Source organism: Passer montanus, unplaced genomic scaffold (genome assembly GCF_014805655.1).
Source record: "Passer montanus isolate IOZ18808 unplaced genomic scaffold, ASM1480565v1 scaffold48, whole genome shotgun sequence".
In the NCBI taxonomy this organism is placed as follows: Eukaryota; Metazoa; Chordata; class Aves; order Passeriformes; family Passeridae; genus Passer; species Passer montanus.
The window spans coordinates 3234289-3255576 of record NW_024369707.1 but is presented as its reverse complement, the minus strand read 5'-3'; the positions used below and the strand labels follow the sequence as shown (position 1 = coordinate 3255576).

General features: G+C 39.2%; 1 protein-coding gene across 10 annotated transcripts in view; it reads right to left on the bottom strand.

Moving 5' to 3' along the window:
* Positions 1–21288, bottom strand: part of TRIP12 (thyroid hormone receptor interactor 12) — a 78919-nt gene that overhangs the window by 19607 nt on the left and 38024 nt on the right. For 9 of the 10 annotated variants that reach the window (XM_039722428.1, XM_039722426.1, XM_039722431.1 and 6 more), the window contains 20 exons: positions 14453–14558; positions 13076–13212; positions 12193–12276; positions 10763–10858; positions 9644–9792; positions 9297–9332; positions 9117–9212; positions 8600–8692; positions 8299–8460; positions 6684–6752; positions 6422–6587; positions 5401–5518; positions 5104–5260; positions 4643–4796; positions 3760–3988; positions 2935–3053; positions 2118–2325; positions 1046–1146; positions 751–925; positions 230–371 (listed from right to left, as the gene is read on the bottom strand). In XM_039722428.1, coding sequence (XP_039578362.1) covers positions 230–371; positions 751–925; positions 1046–1146; positions 2118–2325; positions 2935–3053; positions 3760–3988; positions 4643–4796; positions 5104–5260; positions 5401–5518; positions 6422–6587; positions 6684–6752; positions 8299–8460; positions 8600–8692; positions 9117–9212; positions 9297–9332; positions 9644–9792; positions 10763–10858; positions 12193–12276; positions 13076–13212; positions 14453–14558 — 2597 coding nt within the window. The remainder of the gene's footprint in view (positions 1–229; positions 372–750; positions 926–1045; positions 1147–2117; positions 2326–2934; positions 3054–3759; positions 3989–4642; positions 4797–5103; positions 5261–5400; positions 5519–6421; positions 6588–6683; positions 6753–8298; positions 8461–8599; positions 8693–9116; positions 9213–9296; positions 9333–9643; positions 9793–10762; positions 10859–12192; positions 12277–13075; positions 13213–14452; positions 14559–21288) is intronic. The other variant, XM_039722433.1, reaches the window with a different exon arrangement.

The window sequence follows — 21288 nt, the reverse complement described above, 5'->3', positions numbered from 1 at the left end:
CGGTATTGTTCTTTAAGAATAAAGTTGATCCCTGACACTGATCCGTAGAACTTTTGAATGTGAAATGCTATGCAAATGACACACTGCTAGGACTGGTCTTTTATCATAAAGTGGTGTGTGTCAGAGCATACACACTCATTCTAAAAAATTACTCCAAGTCATAATGACTCATAAGTCAAGGCAAGAAATAACTGTCCCCCCACTCTTAAGAAAGTTTGCCACTTCTAACCTGGAGGTTGAGTTGTTCAGTTGCAGTGCAAAGTCTCTGTAATACATTTAGTGCAGGATTGCTTCCATCCATGTTTTCAGAACTAAAGTAATGTTCTACAAATTTATGGGCTTGCTCCTTAATCCAGCCCTTAATTTTTTCTCTGTAAAGAAGCACACAAAAATCATTTAGCTACACTTAGCATTTGCATACACCAACACTGCAAGTAAATACAGCCTGAGTATTACTTTTTACATATTGAACAGCAGTCAGAAAACCCTTTGCTTTTACTCCAACACTGTCAAGTAATTTTCTCTACAGATCACTCCTTGCATTGTCTTCCTCAGTTCTCCAATCTTTCCCCACCATTCAACTTCAAATTACTCAGATGTTAATCTCTCTACCTTAATTTCTTGATTCTTTTTCCCAGAATTTTTTCAACTGTGGTTCAGCTCCAACTTCCTTGTAGGTGCTACCTAATCACCTGATTATAGTCAACATCATGTTACAAGTACAGTGATTTTTTTTGTGTATGTGTGTACCTGTTATTGGAAATGGTATCCTTGGAAGCAGCCCTTGCCAGACCACTTACTCCTGCTGTTCTTGCTGGTTCAATATTATTACTGTTGGACTGTGTGCTTAATCTTCCCCATGTTTTAGGATTTAAACTTGCCAAGAAAGATGATTTAGGAGACTGTGTAGTTGTAGGGCTTTTAGCTGAAGGAAGTAAAGACAAAATTTAAGAAAATCAAGAGGTTTATCACAGCTAGCGCTTTCTGCAGTTTATAAGCTTACTTTAAAATGAGATAAAAGTATCATATGTTCAGAATTATTTACCTTGATTGTCTACTTTGTCATCATCTCTTGGAGGGGAGTATTTTGGTCTCCTTGGCCCTCGTTTTGGCAGTCTTTTTCTCTTTAGAACATCACTCAGTCGTCTGTCCAAATTTAAAAATAATTATTTCCACCCACAAATATATACTCATGCACACACCCCTCCCTCAGTTTAAGATGCATCTGCCAACTACTTCCTTGAGAATTAAAGAATAAGTGAATATCCTTGTTATGGGATGAAACAAACTCCATCCAGAAAGAAAGTGTTGCCGGCCATCATCTTTCTGTTATGAGCAGCCAAATATAGCCAGAAGTGGCACTAAACAGAGGTTTCTCAAGATTTCCATGCTTTAATTTGTATAACCATTTGTTTGTCCATTTATTTAAATACACTTAAAATGAAAAAAAATTCCACACATCTCTACTGAATAAACACCAACCAACATTGGATATTTGGCATGCCTCCCCTACAAAAGCACAGAAAACACGTCAACAATTTGTGGCATTTCTACTCATCAATCATTACACTTCACAAGTTCACATATTTCAATTCTTGTTTAAAGTGACAAATCCTTGACCTTTAAAATAAGAGCAAACTAATAATTTATTCCTACACTGTATTTTAATTCTACAAGTGTTCAAAATCATTGCCTTTCAACAAAACTTAAGGATAATTTATTTTTCTCAAGTCTCCAGCAGAACTAAACCATGCCCCACAGCTCTTAAAGAATCACTGTCCTCAACAGTTAGATGAGACTACAAGCTGTTGCTCTTGACAGTCTCCCAAAAAAGAAAATTATTTAATATAAATAATTACAACCTAGCTATCAGGTCACTGCTTTTTTTCCTCTTTTAAACATTTAATATAAAATGAATCAAAACTACCCATTGAAAAATTCAACACAAATTTAGTTCTTTAGAGGAAAACACCACAGCGAAATGCAGATGATCACGTGGGCAGCTCATGTTACCCTAGACATCCTCTCAAAAAATAAGGTAAGAAAAACCCAAAACCCCACAAGAAAGCACCAAAGCCAGAATGCAGATTACTCTTCAGGAAGTGCACTTAACTCACCCCTGTGGGCTCAGATCCAAGGAATCCTCCCGGCTGTGCTGCAAGCTGGGAGAGCCCAAATCTGCAGCTGCGTTGCTGGCAGCAGTGGCTGTCCCAGTGCTTATGGTCGTAGTGGTTCCCAGCGTTCCTGATCCATTAGTGCAGACTTTTGGGGGGCTTGTCAGCAAAGCCTCAGACTCTGCCAAGTTTTTCACTTGGTGCATCACCCCTTGGAGAAAGAAGAGATCTTTGTTTGGTGGGTTGGTCTGGGGTAGGAGGAGAGGAGGGGGTGGTAGAGATGTGGTGGCAGGAACAAGAGTGTTTGAAAACGTAGAACTGAGTGTTACTTGAACCTCTGCTTTGACTATGGCAGTATTTGCTCACCCCACCCATCAATACTAAGCTTTAAAAGCAGTTCAATCTTTTCTTCAAAAAGTTAACCTACATAGTTTAAAAATAAAAAATTAGAACAGTATGAACAGTAGCTAAAGAAACCCCAAGTGCAAACATTAGTACAAAGACTTCCTGCCAAAGATTCATCCATTTTCTCCACTAAGACTTCCCATGTAATTTCAGTGAGCCATCATCTTCAGCCTGAGTTCACTAGTATCTAGTAAGCCTGTACAAACTTGCTTCAGATTCTGAAAACACAAGCTTGTTTCCTCCAGAAAAAAAAATCTGGGCCAGCTCCTCCCTAGGAGTATGAGGACATCTTGCACAGGACTTCCTTTATTATTCAATAACAATATTCAATTTTTACAGCTTGGGAAAAGCAGACACACATTTTTAAAATGCTACATAAAGAGGTGAAGGAAAAAAACAACAAACCAGGATTTACCTTCTCTTCTGAAGTAAACACTAAAAATGTCAGGTAACTTCTGCATTAAAATCTCTGCCATCTGTAGGGCTCCAACTACTATCTTAAGGTCTTGACTCGACAGCATGGAGGCAATATGACTAAAACAGATAATTTATTAGAATTAGCTTTGTGAGTTTTTGGCCGAGTTTTTCTTTTTAAATCAAGTCAGTTCATCTTGGATACACAGCACTGGAGACTAAAAGCGAACAAATCTCACAGTGCTTTTATAACAGCTATCAATAAAGGACTGCAACAGTTCTCTTCCTACCTATATAATTTTTACCAAGTTTTCACATGGCATAAAGGAGACAGTCTTTTATAAACACGGTTCTGGAACTCAGTACTGTCTCTGAAAAACTATTTGGTTTATACTCCAGTTGCAACCTCAGATCCCCAACTTTATGTCTAACATGTAGGACAGGTTTCATGAATAAAACTTACCAGTTGAATGCTATTAGTGTCTGTTACTGTTCACACCGTATTACTTCAAAAGTTATCTTGCCCTCAAATTTCATAGGCAAGTTTTACAAATGAAAAAACCAATAAAGGGTAATATTTGACACTTCTAGTACACACAGCCAGAGGCCACCTAAGTTTCTAGTAAGAATGTCTAGCATTGGCAACTACTGCAAAATCTATGATGCAAAAAATCTATGATCCTGCAGAGCTGGCAGCCTCAGCTTTTGGAAAATAAGTCAGACTTTTAAAGTATCATTTTCCCTTGAAAAAGATTATTCAAAGAAAGTATTAAGTTTGAGCTGTAAGCTCAAAATTAGTTTCATTTGCAGCAGTTAAAGAACCCACCTTGAAACAGCATGATTTTTCAACACATCCTTCAGAAGTTCAGCATCAGCAAAATAAATTATCCTAAGAATTGCTCTAAGGCACTTGTGTCTAACAGCAGGTCCAGCTGAAGAACTATATACTTCATAAAGAACACCAAACAATGTTTTGATAAAGGATTTTGCCAGTTCTGGGTCCTCTTTCATTAACTGTGCTCGAGCATCATCCTTCTTCAATTCTGAATGTCCACCTGTGAGAGAGTGCACAGCGTATCACTGGACAGACCTTTGCATCTCTGCTCTGATGATTACTTTCTTTTTTTAAAACTGATTCAATTCAGCTCTCAAATTGAGAAAATAAAATTCAAGAACCAGAAGTCAAAGTGAGTAATAAGGTACAAAACCTTTTCCTTTTTCAAGGAGTTTAATCTTTTTTTCTTCAGTTTTCTTATGTATTTCTGCATAACAGTAAGAAGCCCTCACAGAGTCTTCCTTAAATAAAAGAGTTGTATGAATAGAGCTGTTTCAGAAATCTCAAGCCAGGAACACCCCCAGTTCTTCCCCTGTGCAATAAATTTACCTTTTCCTTTTTCAAGGAGTTTAATCTTTTTTTCTTCAGTTCTCTTATGTATTTCTGCATAACAGTAAGAAGCCCTCACAGAGTCTTCCTTAAATAAAAGAGTTTTCTCAGGTCCCAGGAGGAACTTACATGTTAAAAAGCACACACGTCAACAATGCGAGTTCTGTTATGAAATTTTCTACATTCATGTAAATCAGAACAGTTTGATGTTCCACAGAAGCCATAAGAAATTTATTAGTTAAAAATAAATGAACACATTTGCTGCACAACCCAGCATATACTAGCCACAGCTAGAGAGCCCAGGTGTCTCCTGGGCTGTACTTACTAGTGTTTGTACTGGCTAAAGGGTTTGGTTTTCGCTGAATGGCACGAGCTGTTCCAGTATCCTCATTGATTTGCTGCATAGAGTTAAAATCAATAGTATAGACACGCCCAAGCGTAGACAGGCTTATCTCATCCTCACCAACCTGATGAGCTGCCTAAAATCAAGGAAGAATTTAAAGTTAAGAAACCCCTAACAAACAGAAAACTGTATGAAAGGTGAGGAGAGGGGTAACACAGTAGGAAAAACAGTGACAGAAATTCAGTAAGAACAGCCAGTAAGTGATTTGGTATGGATGAACACCAAAATAGTGCAGTATTACAGCAGGATGTCTGAGGAAACTTGTGTTTCTTACTCAGAAAGATCAAGAGTGGTATTTTTAAAGACAGAGAAAGCACTCAATTCCCTATACAACCGCACGCAGATTTGAAAAGCATCACCACACAAACGTGTGGAATTACTACCTCTATTATTCGACTATCAATCCTGTTATAGGGATGCCAGAGACCCCTGTCATCTCGCCATTGCCATATTGCACCATCTGTATTTTGTGCATTTCCTTTCTTTAGCATAGTATCAACAGCAAAGATTCCCTCTTTTGGCAGGCAAGGCATCAGTTCACTGTAAAGAACATTAAAACAGTATTTTACTAGAAGTATACAATCAAGGCCATCTAAGCTGAAAACTGTTTGCCTTATTTTAGTGAAGTTAAGGATTTTAATATACCAACCACACCCAAAACCTAGGACTGCAAGACTTACCAGATAAGAGAAGTAAGTTCATAAAGTTCTTGAGGACTTCGTGGAACAAGGTCAATTTGTTCTTGACAGCTCCCATTTGAGGCTCCACAAAGGAGGAAGTGAAGCGTTTCTGCAATATCTATAAAAAATTATTATTCATGACACTGCCTGCATCAGATATGGATTCCGTTTTCTGTGGGACACTACACAGAAGAGACAGTTACTGCCCAAAGTAAAAAAGGGACCATAGGACAACAGTGTTTCTTTGAACACTAAGAAATGTGCTTGTTCTCAGGTCTGGCGTTTGTGGCTTTTTTGGTTTTGTGTTTTTTAAGGGACAACTAGGGGAGAAATATCACTCAATATACAAGACACAGAAGAAAACAGGGAAAGATACAGGGCAGCTGAAGGGGTCAGTCAAAATTTGTGAGATTGAACAAAGAAAACAAATTACAATTAAGACAACTCTACAGCTTTCTTTGAACACTAAGAAATGTGCTTGTTCTCAGGTCTGGCGTTTGTGGCTTTTTTGGTTTTGTGTTTTTTAAGGGACAACTAGGGGATAAATATCACTCAATATACAAGACACAGAAGAAAACAGGGAAAGATACAGGGCAGCTGAAGGGGCAAGTCAAAATTTGTGAGATGGAACAAAGAAAACAAATGACAAGACAACTCTACAGTAGTTATGTTTGTTAATGTTTTCCCCTTGAGGAAGTACTTAAAGCACATAGTTCCCCCACATGGTAACAACTAAGAATTATTCAGCTCATGTTAGAATAAGAATAGTTTGTGCAACCAAAACAGACTCAAAGTTAAGTGAGCACTGCAATGACAACAGCTAGAACTAGGAAAAAGGATAAAAACCCCTCTGGATAAAAGTGTTCAACAAGTTTAACTCATCCTTTTATCCCAAAAGGAAAACAGTAAGAGAAAAATTGAAAAAACAGAATATTTATATAATCAAGTGCACAGAGTTCCACACTGACTGTAAGCATTAACATGAACAGGCCTCCTAGAACACGGAAGAGTAAGAACTCACTTTGCTTCATAAGCTGGACTGCAAGTGTGGGGCAGTTGGAGCACATCAGGGAGAACATGCGCACCACCATGATGAACATTCCTGAGCTCAGGATAGGAGGTGTCACGACCAAGAGCTGCTGGATGTTTGTTAGCAAGTCCTTGGAAGCAACCTGCTGCAGCAAGTTCTTCAAGGAGGGAACAACAAAATGGGAAACATTAGTCCTGAAAAGGTGAGCCCTCAAGAGAAACAAGCAGAAATGCACCCTCATCCACACTCTTACCTCTTCATGCTGGAAATTGTCCACTAGCCGTGCAAAACACAGACAGGTGCTTTCAACAGACTTTTTGTCCTGTTATAAGAAAGTTTTCTTTAAATTGAAATATTTTAACTTGCATTAGAACATGCTATCATCTTGAGGCATTCATAAAAACTTCTCCAAAAGGGCCGGTCTAATCACATTTTACAGAACATTACAGCTGCCACTTTTAAACTCACTGACAGTCTAAACTGACCTCCTGATACAGCTGTGCTTCCTATGTATTCCCTGGGAAACACCCCCCCCTTGCAAAACAAATACCTTTAGGGACCTTTAGAATTAATAAATTGATCTCTAATACCCTTCTGGATTCTGAAAGGAAGAAACAACAGGGAAAAGCTGAAGTAAGCACTACTGCTATTCTACAGACTACATGAAGCCTGATTTTCATATTATGCAGCACAGACAACACAGCAAATTCAAAGACACAAGTAAAGACTGCCCTGAAAATAGGTTAAAAGTTCAATGAAATGCTCAAAAAAGTTCACCTGAACATGATAAAACACTAACTGTAAGGGTAGCTGAGCACTGGAAGAGGCTAGCCTGAGAGATTAAGTCTCCATCCTTGAGGATACTTAAAAACAGAAATAAAAGTCATCTGGACATGCTCCTGGGCAATCTGCTCTAGCTCAACTTGCAGGGGAACTAGGACTAGGTAAACAGAGCTCTCTTCCAACCTCAACTATTCTGTTAAGAGCTAACTCAAGATTCTTTTCCAGAAAATTTCCACTTCAAAATTTCTTGAAATCTTACTTTGGTGGGTTGTAGCTTCTCTTCAGAGATCAGGATCAGTACTTGTCCCTACTACTGGTGAGAATGGTGCTTCCTGTTTCTAGAGTACAATCTAAAGCTGTCATTTGGCTTCTTAGAAGCTGCCTCAAAGATTCAAGCAGTCTTTCAGCAAGACGATGTAGGCAAAATTAAGAACAGCACAAGAATACATAAAACCATGGAAGCTTCCAGTTAGTTGCATTTGTTAACAAACAAAATATTTCTCCTTTTTCATCTTTTTAACAGGGATCTGCCACCAAGCAGATCACCAAAACTCTTTTGGTGCACCAGTTATTGTAAGTGTTCATTTATAAACACAGCAGCACTGCAGGATATGTAGCCCTTAGGAGCCCCTTGATTTCAGATTCATCACTTCAAACTACTGTACAAAAGCAGAACTTTTTAAAAACGCCGTTAAGTCCCCCAAAAAGTTAAAGCACGAGAAATTGAAACAGAGGGTGTTCTGATTTAAACTGGGAGAGAACCTTGCAACCCATCTGGTTAAGAAAAAATAAAACCAGTAATGCTACTGGACTTCCTCTTACTGATGCCCTTGTTCTTACAAGGACTACAAAACCATTACTCATGCTTTGAGTTAAACTATCTTGTTTTATAAAATGTCACATTTACAGAACCACAGAAGGTCTATATGCACATTGGCATATCACAACCTGACAGTATAGAAACTTGAAGTCAATTATCACCTTGCAAAGGCAAATAATACACAGCAAAGAACCAGGTATCTGGAGATATCTTTAAACTGCTTTCAGATCAAAATCAAAATGTTCCATTTTTTTAAACTTCTTACCTGATGGGTTAACCTTTGTGTTAGCAGTGGCAAAGAGTCTGCCACAAAGTGAAACTCATCAGGTGTTATACTCTGGCAGCAGTTGGCAGCGATAGCTAGTGCATTCCTTTGTGCATTTATACTGAAGAATTCCAGATACAGCAAACAGTCTGCCAACCCACCCTATAGCAAAAGAAACAAACATTTTCACTCTCAGTACTGCTGAAGTCACAGAAAGTTGTTTTCTTATTTCATCTTCAAAGAAAATCACCAAGATGTAGAGCTGGCAGAGGCAAAGCTGCCTGGTTTTGGTTGTACTTACTGCCTGCAGAATGGCTTTACTGTGCCTGCGTGACAGCATCTCCAGGGCTGTAAGCGCCTGCTCTGCCACATCAATGCACTGGATAACTTGCAGCTACAAGAAAACAAAAAAGCTGGTATATCAACTTCTAAACTGATTTTCAAAAATAATCATCTCGATTAACAATCAGACATACAGCCTCTACTAAGATATATATGCTAATGAAGCCAGCTCTGACCAAGTCTGACAGTCTAAGGCTACCTCAGCCATGAAGCTACTCCAAGGGGCAACAGCTCATTTATTTACACATTTTCTATGTTTGTAACACCAATCCAACAAAAAGTTCTCAGTGAAGGAGAGAGTACTTTTCAGTAAGGGTGGGAGCAAAGATTAAGCCTGGCTTTAGATGCTTCTCATGCACTTTATACTATCTTGTAAGCCATGAAAAGAAGCCACTACCTTAAAGGCATTTCCTAAAGTTAAAACAAACTATATAATCCCCTCATGCTGTTTGATTACTGTTTTGATTTCATTTTACCTTTTCCAAGAAGACAGGAATTGCATCTACCACTACAGCAGATGATCTGGGAAGTGCTTCCATCATGTATGTTAAGGCCCGACATGCATGATTCATCTATTAAATATAAAGATATTTGATTTTAAGTTCAGATAATATCTTAATATTTCAAAAGCTTCTTAAATATTACAAACTACTTACAATGTCAAAGTTGTGCTCCATCTGCAGCAGCGTTATCTGTTTAAAAAAAGGTATTTGTTTAAAAAAATGTATCTAGATATCATCATATAAAGGGCACAAATCACTGTAGCTTTTGACTCAGGATTCTGAATGTTAGTAAGAATTCCAAAAGAACCACTGCCTATTCTTGAGCTATTAAAAAATTAATAGGACTATCAAAATTTAGCAAAACATCCCCTCTATACCAAATAATAAGAAAGATACATACATACACTAAGAAGACAATATAAATAGTGATGATTTAATGTAATCAAGACATTGAGTGAAATGTTATAGCCTCCAACAGAAATCTGAGATTAAATCTTTACCAAAGCTGGTACAACACTCTTGACTGGAAATCCTCCTAATGTTTCTTCATTTCCCATAACCAACAGCTGGCACATCTCAATCACTGCCTGTAGTTGCTGACTTTCATCAGTAGCTTGGAGACCTTGTAAAAGCTGTTGAGCTTTGGAACCTAGATATCCAGGAAAAAATTTAGGAAAAAAGATATTAGAAAATGTTCAAGAGAACTGTTATGCTATACTTCTGCCAGAGTGGAAGACCAGAGATAGTTTGTTTTCCTCTGTATTTGTAGTTTCATTTCCTTTCCCTGTCACAGAAAGGGGGAATAGGGAAGGGAGACAAAATCTCACTCTTGGCTGCCTTTCCAGTGCAGACTGGTCAGCACAGGGAGTCCGCCACACTGCTCAGCACAGCCATCTTGCCAACCTACAGCAGGTGCCAGAACCCCAACCATCCCAACCTTTGTGCAGCAGAGGACTTTACAACACCCCCCAGTTAATACAGCACATGGAGCACCCATGAGACCCCATCCTCTTCTTGGCATGCAGTGTAACAGGCTGCCTCTGGCTCTCCTGGGAAGCCAGACCTGGACTGGAAGGTGCACATCTCATCCAGCTGCATAGCGCAGACCTGGTGCAACAAGTCTAAGGACCCACATTCTGACACAACGTCTGAAGGAAATCCATTCTGTCCAAAACCTAAGACACTCTTGACACTAAAACCAATGTAACTTAGAACTGACATCTACTAGTTGTTTTAAAGCTAGCTTAAGCACGTGTTTAAAGCTAGCAAAAAACCCAAGGGGTTGGAGAGGTCTTTTGTTAAGCAGCCCATCATGCAAAAGAAAAAGATAAGGAAGGGGTGAAAAGGCAAGAACCCTCCCTTCCCCACCTAGGAAGGAACATTAAGATGCCCCAAAAAAGAAAAGCAAAGAAATACAGCTAAGGCAAAATTTTCTTCCTTAAAGGAAGACAAGCAAATTAAAATTGTTGACAAGTGGTCTAGCACTATCATGACATACAAGTCTCCAACATGTAAAATGCTATATTAAACTATGAAGCTAATACAAATATTAGAATTGGCTGAATTCTACTAGTCTGGAAGTGGAAAGAATTAAGTCAAATTAGACAAACTTTGCTTACTAGCTCCACTTCCAATTGTCCTGTGGAAGAGCTGCGACATCCGAGGACCAAGAGGGCCAAACAGGTGAGGAGGAAGACCCCTAGCCTCTAATAGAGCTAAAAGCAAACAGAGGATAACAGCCATTGTCAAAGCTTCTACGTATATTTTTAAAAGCTTAAATTCCGTGATGTTATCATTTAAGACTACTAGAATGTTGATACTTTTAAGAGTTAGGATTAGATGACTGCAGCTACCTGGATTTTGAAAAAACACCAAAAAGATGACCTTAAAGGAACAAGTGACTCATTTTTGTGTTAGAGCAGTATGGTCCTTTACAAAGTCACCCGCTGAGTTTGCATAGCTGTGTATTTCACAAAAGTAATCTATTCAACTGCTATAAGCCTAGAGCCAGAGCAGCAGATACATCAGGCTGTAATTTCAAATCTGAACTCAAACTACACAGGATAGGTTAAGCTTATCTTTGTGTTTTCAGGACCTGCAGGCACTACTACTCTGAAAAAAGTCACTGAAAAACAGATTCAACAGCTTTATTTGCTGATAGGAGGAGAGGGAAGAACTCTGGTAAGTATTAGCGGGTTTCTTGTTTGATTGATTTTCAACACTTTATAGTACTGTTACTTAAGCTAAACTAAGTGGGTGATTCTGATTTTTATTGTAGCAACCATGATTACTGCTGATAATAAAAATAATTAATAGTGAAAACCAATTTAGCCCAGTGTTTCTAATGCATAGCTGTACTTACTGATAACTACAAGCAAGTGAACTGATACTGACAGCACTCCCACATTAAATATACAGATTAACAAAAACCTGTCATTTGCAAGGGAGATCATGATCTCAGGACTTCCTGCAACGTAGTAGCAAAATCATTAGACCAGTTGCAGGACATGCATACTGAGTTTATACCTGTCATACTCTCTGGTTTTGAGAGACCAGACTCCTTTAGCCCAAGCACAAAAGCAAGCATTTTAAGAACATTCAGACTTTCTTTGGTCAAAGCTTACAGCAACATGGGTATCAATGACAAGCACAAAAAAAAAACCGTTATCCAGAAGCAGGCAGAGTATAGTAGGCCTAACCTACCCTCCAAACTTAAAACATGCTTACAAAGAATATTTTCATATTTGAGCTTACACACTTAATAGGACTGAGTTCTCAGTTCTCTCCCTCCCACCTCCTCCTAGAAAATCATCAGTAGTAGGGTATTACACACCACTTAAATGAATAAAGACAACATCCCACTCCAGACTCCTTGCATCTTTTCTGAATTAAGGCTTGTAAATCCTTACTTCAGAATTACTGTGAGCAGAAACACATTCAGACAATGAAACAAAACACAGCCTTCCCACTTGAATGCCATACAGAATTTGTGTAGGTATGGTTATTTATAGGCTAACAACCAAAAACAAATTAGTGACAACTTTTATACCTTGTAGTCTTCCCATCTCAGAATCATCTGACTCACTTTCTCCAGAAGTTGTCATACCTACAGCTCCAGCAACAGAACTAGAAGCTAAAGGAACAAGAAGAGATTAATACAAGTTACAGAGTCTTTAAAGCCCCAAAATCCAAAAAAGCTCCACCATCAAAAGCACACTGCATTTAGTGCTTTCACCAGCAAATTCCTGTAAAACTTTCAATTTAAAACAGAGAACTAGTACTTTCCAAAAGCTCAACAGGATGGCTTTATCAACACAGGATAATGAAATAAAAATACAGCTTAGGTCATAAAATTAAGTTTCAGACAGATTTACCTGTATTCTTAATAAATGTATACCTTTCTTAACTGAGTATTATGCTATAATACTTCCATTACTACTTTCTGTACTGATATAGCCACCTTTAAGCATAGAATGTTTAGTATTGTCTACCATTCAGCATAATTACTGCATAGTTCTTTCGAACTCACTAATTAGGACCAGATGATAATTTTAACATCTAACAGAACTGTGCAACTAACAGTATTCAACTGGTCACAAATTTCTCCAGTACACACATGCTTGCAATTTCAATAAAAAGCTGTAGAATATTTGAGTAGTTTCAATAGTGCTTTTACAGGTAATGCATATGCCTTCTGTATTCTGAAGTTTGATGTCTTTTCAGCTGATGATATTTATGCAGCACCAGCTGAAGTTACTTCTTTTAAAAGTAGCAGAAGCTTAAAAGCTAATATCTGGATTACTGGATATAGTTTGGATACTACAAAAAAGCATACCTGAAACATGTACCAAATGGCAAAAAAAAAAAAAAAAATCAAAGAATTTTATACTAGCAACTATGCTAAAAATTCTTCAGTTGGAATTCCTTTTTACCTGCAGCTCCCTGGGGAGGCTCATCTGTCCGTGCAGCTGAAGAATTAACTCCATCCTGGTTGTTGTCAGGATCAGCCATCTTCTCCTGTCGGCGAGCTTCAGCTGCTCCTCTTTTGCCCAGGCCAGAGCCTCGCCGACTAAAGGTTCAAAAAACAGTTTCAGACCTTGTGAACTAAGATAACAGATTTATTAATACAAGTCTACTAAAGACAACATAATGTTTATGTACATCACTGCCACAACACTGCACAAATGAGCAATTTGTGAAAGAATCAATCTTCATAAAATTATCCAACCTTTCTGTACACTCCCTACCCTGCAACATGGCAGTGATTTGTTTACACTAAGGCATTACAGACAGGTCCTTACATTAAACATTTCAAGACCAGGCAGTGTACTAAAATAAGACAGGGAAAATCAGCAAGCTAAAAGTGACTGTTAGTTATAAATCATATATACATTTGAGAAGGCAAATGATTGAGTAATCATCTTTAGAGGAAGTTCTGAACTACTGAAAGCAAGAAGAGGACTCTGACATTCAACTCAGTTTTCAGTCAGAACAAGTTTGAGAGGATGAGCCCATTTAGATTTGCAGTTTTTAAACACTACAGCCTTCATCACTAGAAATACACTTGCCTTCAAAGTAAACAGTCAAATTCAAATACGCACTTGACAATAAAATCAAGACTTCAGAAGTGGTTTTTTAATAGTGTGGAAGAGGGAAAAGAGGACGTGCTAGAAGTACTAAACAGTCTAGGCATAAGAACAAAAATAAAGCTTGTTAAGGCTTCCTACATCTAGTCCCACAATATATGCAACTAGAAAGTTTATTGCATCACAGGATATTTAACTCTCCCCTCCCATTTAATCTACCAGCTGTTTAAAATTACTAATTCAGGACTACTTCTCCTCCTACTTCTACTACCAAGAAATACATTATTAAGTACTTAGATGCAGTTCAGACAAAACTGCTGACAAGCTGAGTCAGCTTAACAGTGTACCCTATTAAAACTGACTCCTGTGTGGTACCATGAAGTCTTATTTTTCAAAACAATTATCTATTTCACTATTCATGACAGACAGTAGTTAAGCACTACTGTCTGTCTTCTAGAAGACCTTTCTAAGGACAGGATTACTGAAGTTTGTGATAGTGGCTTTAGCTGTTTCTCTTCCTCCACCTCCACAGCTGAGGGACTTACTGGAAGTCTGATGGTGACAAATTCTATGTGCTATCCATGAGCAATGCAGCAGGCCTGAAAAACTACAGCTACTTTTACAACAGCCAAGTCAGAGACAGCCAAGGCCAACTGTCATGCATGGAAATGACATGAATACCAACCCACTGTAGTAATCAAGTTTCATTTCTCTAAGTTTTACCTGGTGCTAGCACAGGAGCCCGTGGTCTTTTGCCGTGTGCTCCGCCGTAAACTGGGGAGCTCAGCAGGTGGTGATTCACTGCGCTTCTTTGTAGATTTTCTTAGACCTATGCAATATGTAAAGAATTGAAAATAAATCAGTTTTTAAATACACAGCAGTTCTAAAAAGAAATTAAACTTTTGTGTAGAGGAAACCTCCATGTAGAAGAACAGCTTCTACATAAGAACCACAATAAGTCAGCTTATGCTATACCAATAAAAGAAAAGTCAATGAATAAAAGTAAATGTCTGAACCTAAGTAATACTAAACTCAAGTTTTTATGTAGGCACCTTTTACTAAACTATATACCACAGCTATAGATCATCTGTCTCATACTAAACAGGTATCACATTATAGGATACAAGTGTATTATTTCTACTTTCCAACAATTAAAAGATGCTTTAGCCTTACACAGAAAAAAAAAAAAGCAACTATATTTCAAGAGGGTTGCAGTAATGGGAGGCAGTAGTGATTGCAATCTCAAATTTTAGTCAGTTTTATTCACACTAATCTGGCTCAAAAAAAAAACTGTCTTCAATCAGAACCATGCTCTCCTCCAGGAGTTAAGCACTGTCAGTGCTGAGACCTATCATCCCATGTATTATTTGTGTTCCTATTTCAACTACAGCCCTTCAGCCCCTCTTACTGTCATAAGGCCATCCTTGATGTGAATAAGCAAGCACATCCTCACAGCTTTGGAAAAGGAGTTCCAGTGATTAATTTACAAGCATTTTCATGGTTGAAAACTGAACCAATTGATAACTTGCTCTAAGTGACAAAGCCATTGTTCTGCTAACATCCCACCACAGAAGCAGGTTAAACACACAAAAAACCCATGCAATATAACATTCTCAGGTGATTCTCAGCAGGCTTAGTATCAGGTTGAAATATCCAATGGCAGCTTCCAAAGCACAAACGGATATTTTAAGATAAAAATAAAAAAATTTTATCAAGCCCAGTTTGACATTGCAGTGACCCCATCCACATACCTCCACAATAAATAAATATAATTAATAGAAGAGATCATCATAACATAACATTGAATTCAGACATACTACTAGAACAGATGTAAACAATTTTGAAAAATAAGTTAGATCACTGCTCCCTCTTCTGGCAACAAAGCAGAAATAAAAATAGTTAAACATGCAATGCATTTGAGTTCAGAAGTTATCAAACTAGCTCCTAGTTCCTTAATCCTAAAACATTCCAGGAATGTAGAGTTGTGGTACTGAGGGATGAAATTATAACTATGCAGCCTCTGACTGGAAAATTAACAGAAAAGGAAAAGTGACCTATAAAGCTACTACTGATCTGGCCAATATTGTGACCTTTCAAACACCACAGCATATTTGACCCAGAAACACAATGCTGTCTGCAGTAAAGGTCCGTGCAGATGAAGGTTCACCTGATATTCAGGTATTTACCACACACTTGGCGTAGCAACTCCAGAAATCTGGCAAACTTAAGAAAATAGCAATGTTCTGTAATTAAAAGCCACCAAGCACTGAACTGAAGCAGGCCAGTCACTTGAATTTCCACATGGTCTGTACATATAGAACACATGCAACTTTTTTGAGTATTCAAAAAGTAGCTGCATTTTTACTACAAATGCTTTGAAACCAAAACTGTAAGTTGAAATTAGCACTACACAATGACTCAAACCTTACTTACATACAGTATATGTAATACTGGGGGGGGAGGAGAACAGGACAGGTGTGACAGGAGAAAATGTGTTGTAAGGTAGAGATACAAGACAAAACTCATTTAAAATGGTTGCAGCAGGATCCCATGCCATAGCTACATTTCTCAAGTACTCAGAAGTACAATGATACATCAACATTTCCCTCATAACTGGTTGTATTTTACAGTAGAAAATGCATTCATCAACTGGCACCAGGTATAGCACTGTACTACGCCACAGGTAAAATCTGTTTGCCCCACTGAGTTCAGAGATACACTTTCTCATATATAACATATATGGAAAACTAGGTTACTCAGTACCTGTTAACACTATGGTAAAATTCTAAGGGAAATGCATTTTTGCTTTACATTAGAAGAATAAAATAATCACCTTGATACAGTAGAGTTCACAGGGGGGAAAAAAGGCACATTTTTGTCCTTTTTGTCAGCACATCATTTACTACTTCAAATCTGTGGGTAATCATTTTCAAGTAGTCAAACCTAAATTAGGTAATTTCATATTAGCTTAGTAACAGGCTAATATGAGACACCACACATTCACTGTAAGTGAAGGCTGACTTAGCTTGTATCAAAACAGGATTTCTGCTAAGGGTAAGGGTTTCACAAAGCAGCAGAGCCAGCTTAACAGCTTACTGTTGTTTAAAAGTATGGCCCATCCATCTCTTATTTTCCCAAAATCAATCCCAGATGTCCCAAGTACACATCTGACACACACTTTGTTCTTTTAGTATTCTGCCAGTTTGGTGAGCTGAGCTTGCTAAAGGGTCAGATGAACACAAACACCATCAAGCAGCAGGGCAAAGATGGAATAAAACGGGTTGTCCTCTTCCGTAAGTGGCATTAAATTAGCTGAGCCATCTCTTTAAACTGAACTATTTCAGAGGGCTGTAGAGAATGTACAGTTACCCAGTTACTGCTTGGTGGGTGAGCTTCAGAATACATCAAACCTTGAGCATCCAGAAATGCTGAGCACATTTTCTCCGGCTGCTCAAGAATGTTCTACTTGTCAGAAGATCTTCCTATGTTTTTCTTTTCCCAAGTCTTTACTTTTCTGCCTCTGGGCATCTACCAGGTACAACTGAGCTTCCACCTGCCTCTATTTATTTTAAAGGCTAAAAGAGAAAGCAAAGAAAGTCTTCTCACAGCATGTTCCCTTCCTGCTGTTCAATGCCACTCTGCCCTTAAGAGGCCTTCTTAATCAACTTTAAGTCAATCTTACTCTTACCACCTGCATCTTCTGCAAATCCTTCAAGTCTTCCCAATACCATAACTTTAGCACTGCTAATCTCTTCAGACTGAGCCTTCTTCCTTTCACTCACATAGTCATTCAAATTTGGGATAGCTAGCACAGCCTCCAAACTGAAGGTTAGTCCTGTGTCTTTAGGAGTTGCAGGAGGCTGAAAGTGGCAAGTATTCACCAGCAAAGAGAGCACAACCAGTGTTCAGGAAAATGAGATTAAAGATGCCCTGTGTAAGCCTGATAGAGGAAAGCACCAGTCACGCTGTCACAGATAGCAAGGGCTCTCAGGGGAACTGGTGTGATGCTCATCTCCAGAAGTTGTTTACTCAGCTTAGTCAGTTTACTTTATTACTATTTCTGTAATACATACAGCAATTGTCACAGACTCACAGGAAGGTTGGGGCTGAAGCAACCTTCAGAGAGCATCCAACCCCACTGCTACAGCAGGTTCACTGGTCATGTCCAGGCACATTTTGAGTATCTCCAGAAAAGCAGACTCCACTGTCTCTCTGGGCAGCCTGTTCTAATGCTTTGCCACCCTCAAAGAGTTTTTTCCCCTTATTCACTGGAACTTCCTGTATTCAGTTTGTGTCCTCTGCTGTTTGTCCTGGTGCTGGGCATCACTGAAAAAAGTCTGGCCCCAATCTCTTGACAACCACCTCCGAAGTATTTGTATGCATTGGTAAGTCATCTTTTCTCCAGGCTAAACAGGCAGAGATATCTCAGCCTTTCCTCACGAGAGATGCTCCAGTCCCCTCATTACCTTCACAGCCCTCCACTGGACCTTCAGTAGTTCCTTGTCTTCCTTGAACTGGGGAGACCAGAACTGGACACAGCACTCCCTGTGAGGCCTCACCAAGGCAGAGTAGAGCAGCAGGATCAACTTCATTGAGCTGTTACAAGCGCTCTTCCTAATGTGTCCCAGAACTTTGTTTGCCTTCTTAGCCACAAGAGCTCACTGCTGGCTCATGCACTGCCTGTTCTCCACCAGGACCCCCAGGTCCTTCTCCCCAGAGCTGCTTTTCAGCAGGTCAGCTCCTAACCTGCACTGATGTGTGACCCTGCACTTGCCTTTGAACTTCATTAGGCTCCTCTCCACCCAACTCTGCAGCTTCTCCAGCTTTAGCTGAACGGCAAAACAGTCTCTGGTGTATCAGCCACACCTCTCACTTTTGTATCATCAGACTAGCTGAGGGTGCACTCTGTCTCCTTACCCAGGTCATTGATGAACCAGCAGAACAGGACTGAACCCAATATTGACTGGCTGCCAGCTACAGGCCTCCGACTGGACACTGCATTGCTGATCACAACCTCTGAACTCTGCCATTCCGTCAGTTCTCAACCTAGTCCATGGTCATTCACCTCACCCACACTTCCCAAGCTAGGAGGATGCTACAGGAGACAGAGTCAAAAGCCTTGCTGAAGTCAAGACAGCTATCCACTGCTCTCCCTTCATCTACTCAGCCAGCTATTCCATCACAGCAGACTATTAGACTAGTTAAGCATTATTTCCCCTCAGTGAGTCCATGTTGACTACTATGATAACCTTCTTTTACTTCACATGCTTACAGATGACAATGTGATAAGTTCTTCCGTCATCTTTCCAGGGACAGAGGTGAGGCTGACCAGACTACAGTTCCCCGGCTCCTTTTCCTTGCCTTTTCTGAAGTGACACTGGCTTTCCTCAGGCATCTCTGCTGTTCTCCATGACCTTCCAAAGATGATGGAGAATGGCTTAGCAGTAACATCTGCCAGCTCCTTCAACACTTGTAGGTGCATCCTATCAGGGCCCATAGATGTGTGGGTGTCAGGTCTACCTAAATGATCTCTAATCCAAACCCTCAAAGAAAATCAGGTTTAAGCATCTTATATTCAGCACCTGCAAAAACTTCAGAAGTAAACGTCAGAATTAAAGCAGAAGCACAGGCTTTCTTATGGCAGACATTTATTGCTTATGCCCTGACATCATCCTATTTTGCATGCAAAGCACTCATGTTTATGAGTCAGAAGGAAAATACATTCAAACAGGCTAAACCTGAAATAGCACAGCCCAACAAATCAAACTGAAAAATCTTAACTTCACATTTAAGTGTGTTTACTTGTCAGCATTTTTTAAGGAAGATTTTGTTGTGCAAAAGAAAAGTTCTGAATGCAGCTGTACTGCAATCACTAATTAAGCCTGAATGTATTACCCAAGTCAAAACAAAGTTAGACAAACTTTCACAGTTCATAACCTAAAAAGCCCTTCATGTACAGTTCAGAACGGCAATCAGGAGTAATTTACTTGTTAGGACTGGAATTTTAGTCTTCAGATTGGCTCCTGTGTGAGGCTGTTCTTCTCACTAGTTGAGATTGGATAACAAGAGCCCCAGCAGGGGAAGGCAAGACAGCCTCCTGCCCTTGTAATATTCCACTATTACCCTCCCTCAACACCAGCCCAGACATCCCCAACTCTTATTAAAGCCCCACAGGCTGTCTGTCACCACAATTAAACAAAGTATCTCCAAGCTAGCCATCTGACTGCCTCAATCCACAATTCCAAGGCTCTAACTACCATCACCCAAGACAGCACAGTACCCACAATCCCAAATAAACTGATTCAGAGCTATTTTCTAACTTTTTTTCTCCCTCACCACTGCCAAATCCCTCAAAGGCAGGAGTTGCATACCATTCACACACTCTGTCTTTAGGTTCACATGGCTTTTCAGTGCATACATCAATAACCATCCTAACTCCCCAAATTTCCAAATATTAGGTAGAGACTTCCCAGGCAGGGACAGCTATCCTAAATTACCCTGCTCTTAGCACTGCCCCAAGCCATTGCTGCCAGCATCTTCCTACTTAGGGGCCACAAGACAATACACAAAGGACAGCAAAGATTTCCCCAATAATGGAAACATAATTGAGCTTGATTTTATGCTGTTACATAATCAGTAACATGACCCAATTTGCAATATTTTAAAAGCCCCTCCCAACAGATATGGCCTGGAAGGGATGTGAAAATAGTCAAGTTACGAGAACAAAATGAGAAACTTGCTTTCTTCCTCTCTTCCCCCTTTCCTCCATGAAGAAATATTCAACTACTAAAATAGATGTGAAGAACTTTAGTGTAGCCTGTTTTTATTATTCAAACACATTCTTTAGTTGTTATTTAGTGATGTCACTGCTCTGTTATGGAGTCTGCTATGTAGAGCTTAACACTCTGGATTTAACACCTATTTAGCTATGCAGGAGGACTGGACAAGAAACCTCAGGGTATTCTCCTCATTCTCCTTCAGCACGTGAAAAACTTCTGCAAAGATGGCAACCATGTTTGTCCTCATTCTTCTCTTCAGTACAGTAAATCAAATCAGCTGCTCTAATTTTTCATTCAAAGATCACAACCCCTAAAAATGATTCTTGTACTCCTTGAACTGCATCATCTCCAGAAGGGAACAGCATTGCATTTATATAGACAGGACTTACCAGATGGGGCTTCGAGAACCTGGTGTAGTAGAAGGCAGCCCTGCCTGTGGCAGGGGGTTTGGAATTAAGATCCCTTTCAACCAAACCACTCTATGATTTTATGTCAGCCTGAATAATCCCCCCTCTCCTCACACTTATTTTCCTTGAGCCACTTCCACCTACAATTTTCCTGACTTTATTGCAGTTATGTCTGCTTTTTTTGTTTATCTTCCACTAATTCTATAAGCCCTATTTCAGACTTCTCCAAACATGTTTCATAACATACACATCTATAAAAGCCAATCAAGTTAAAGCTTTTTGTTTCTATACAGAATTACTATGACTTCTAAAGATTTGTTTCCAGGTAGAAGGGTGGACACCTCCATTTCATCTAGATCACTCTTTGCCTTCC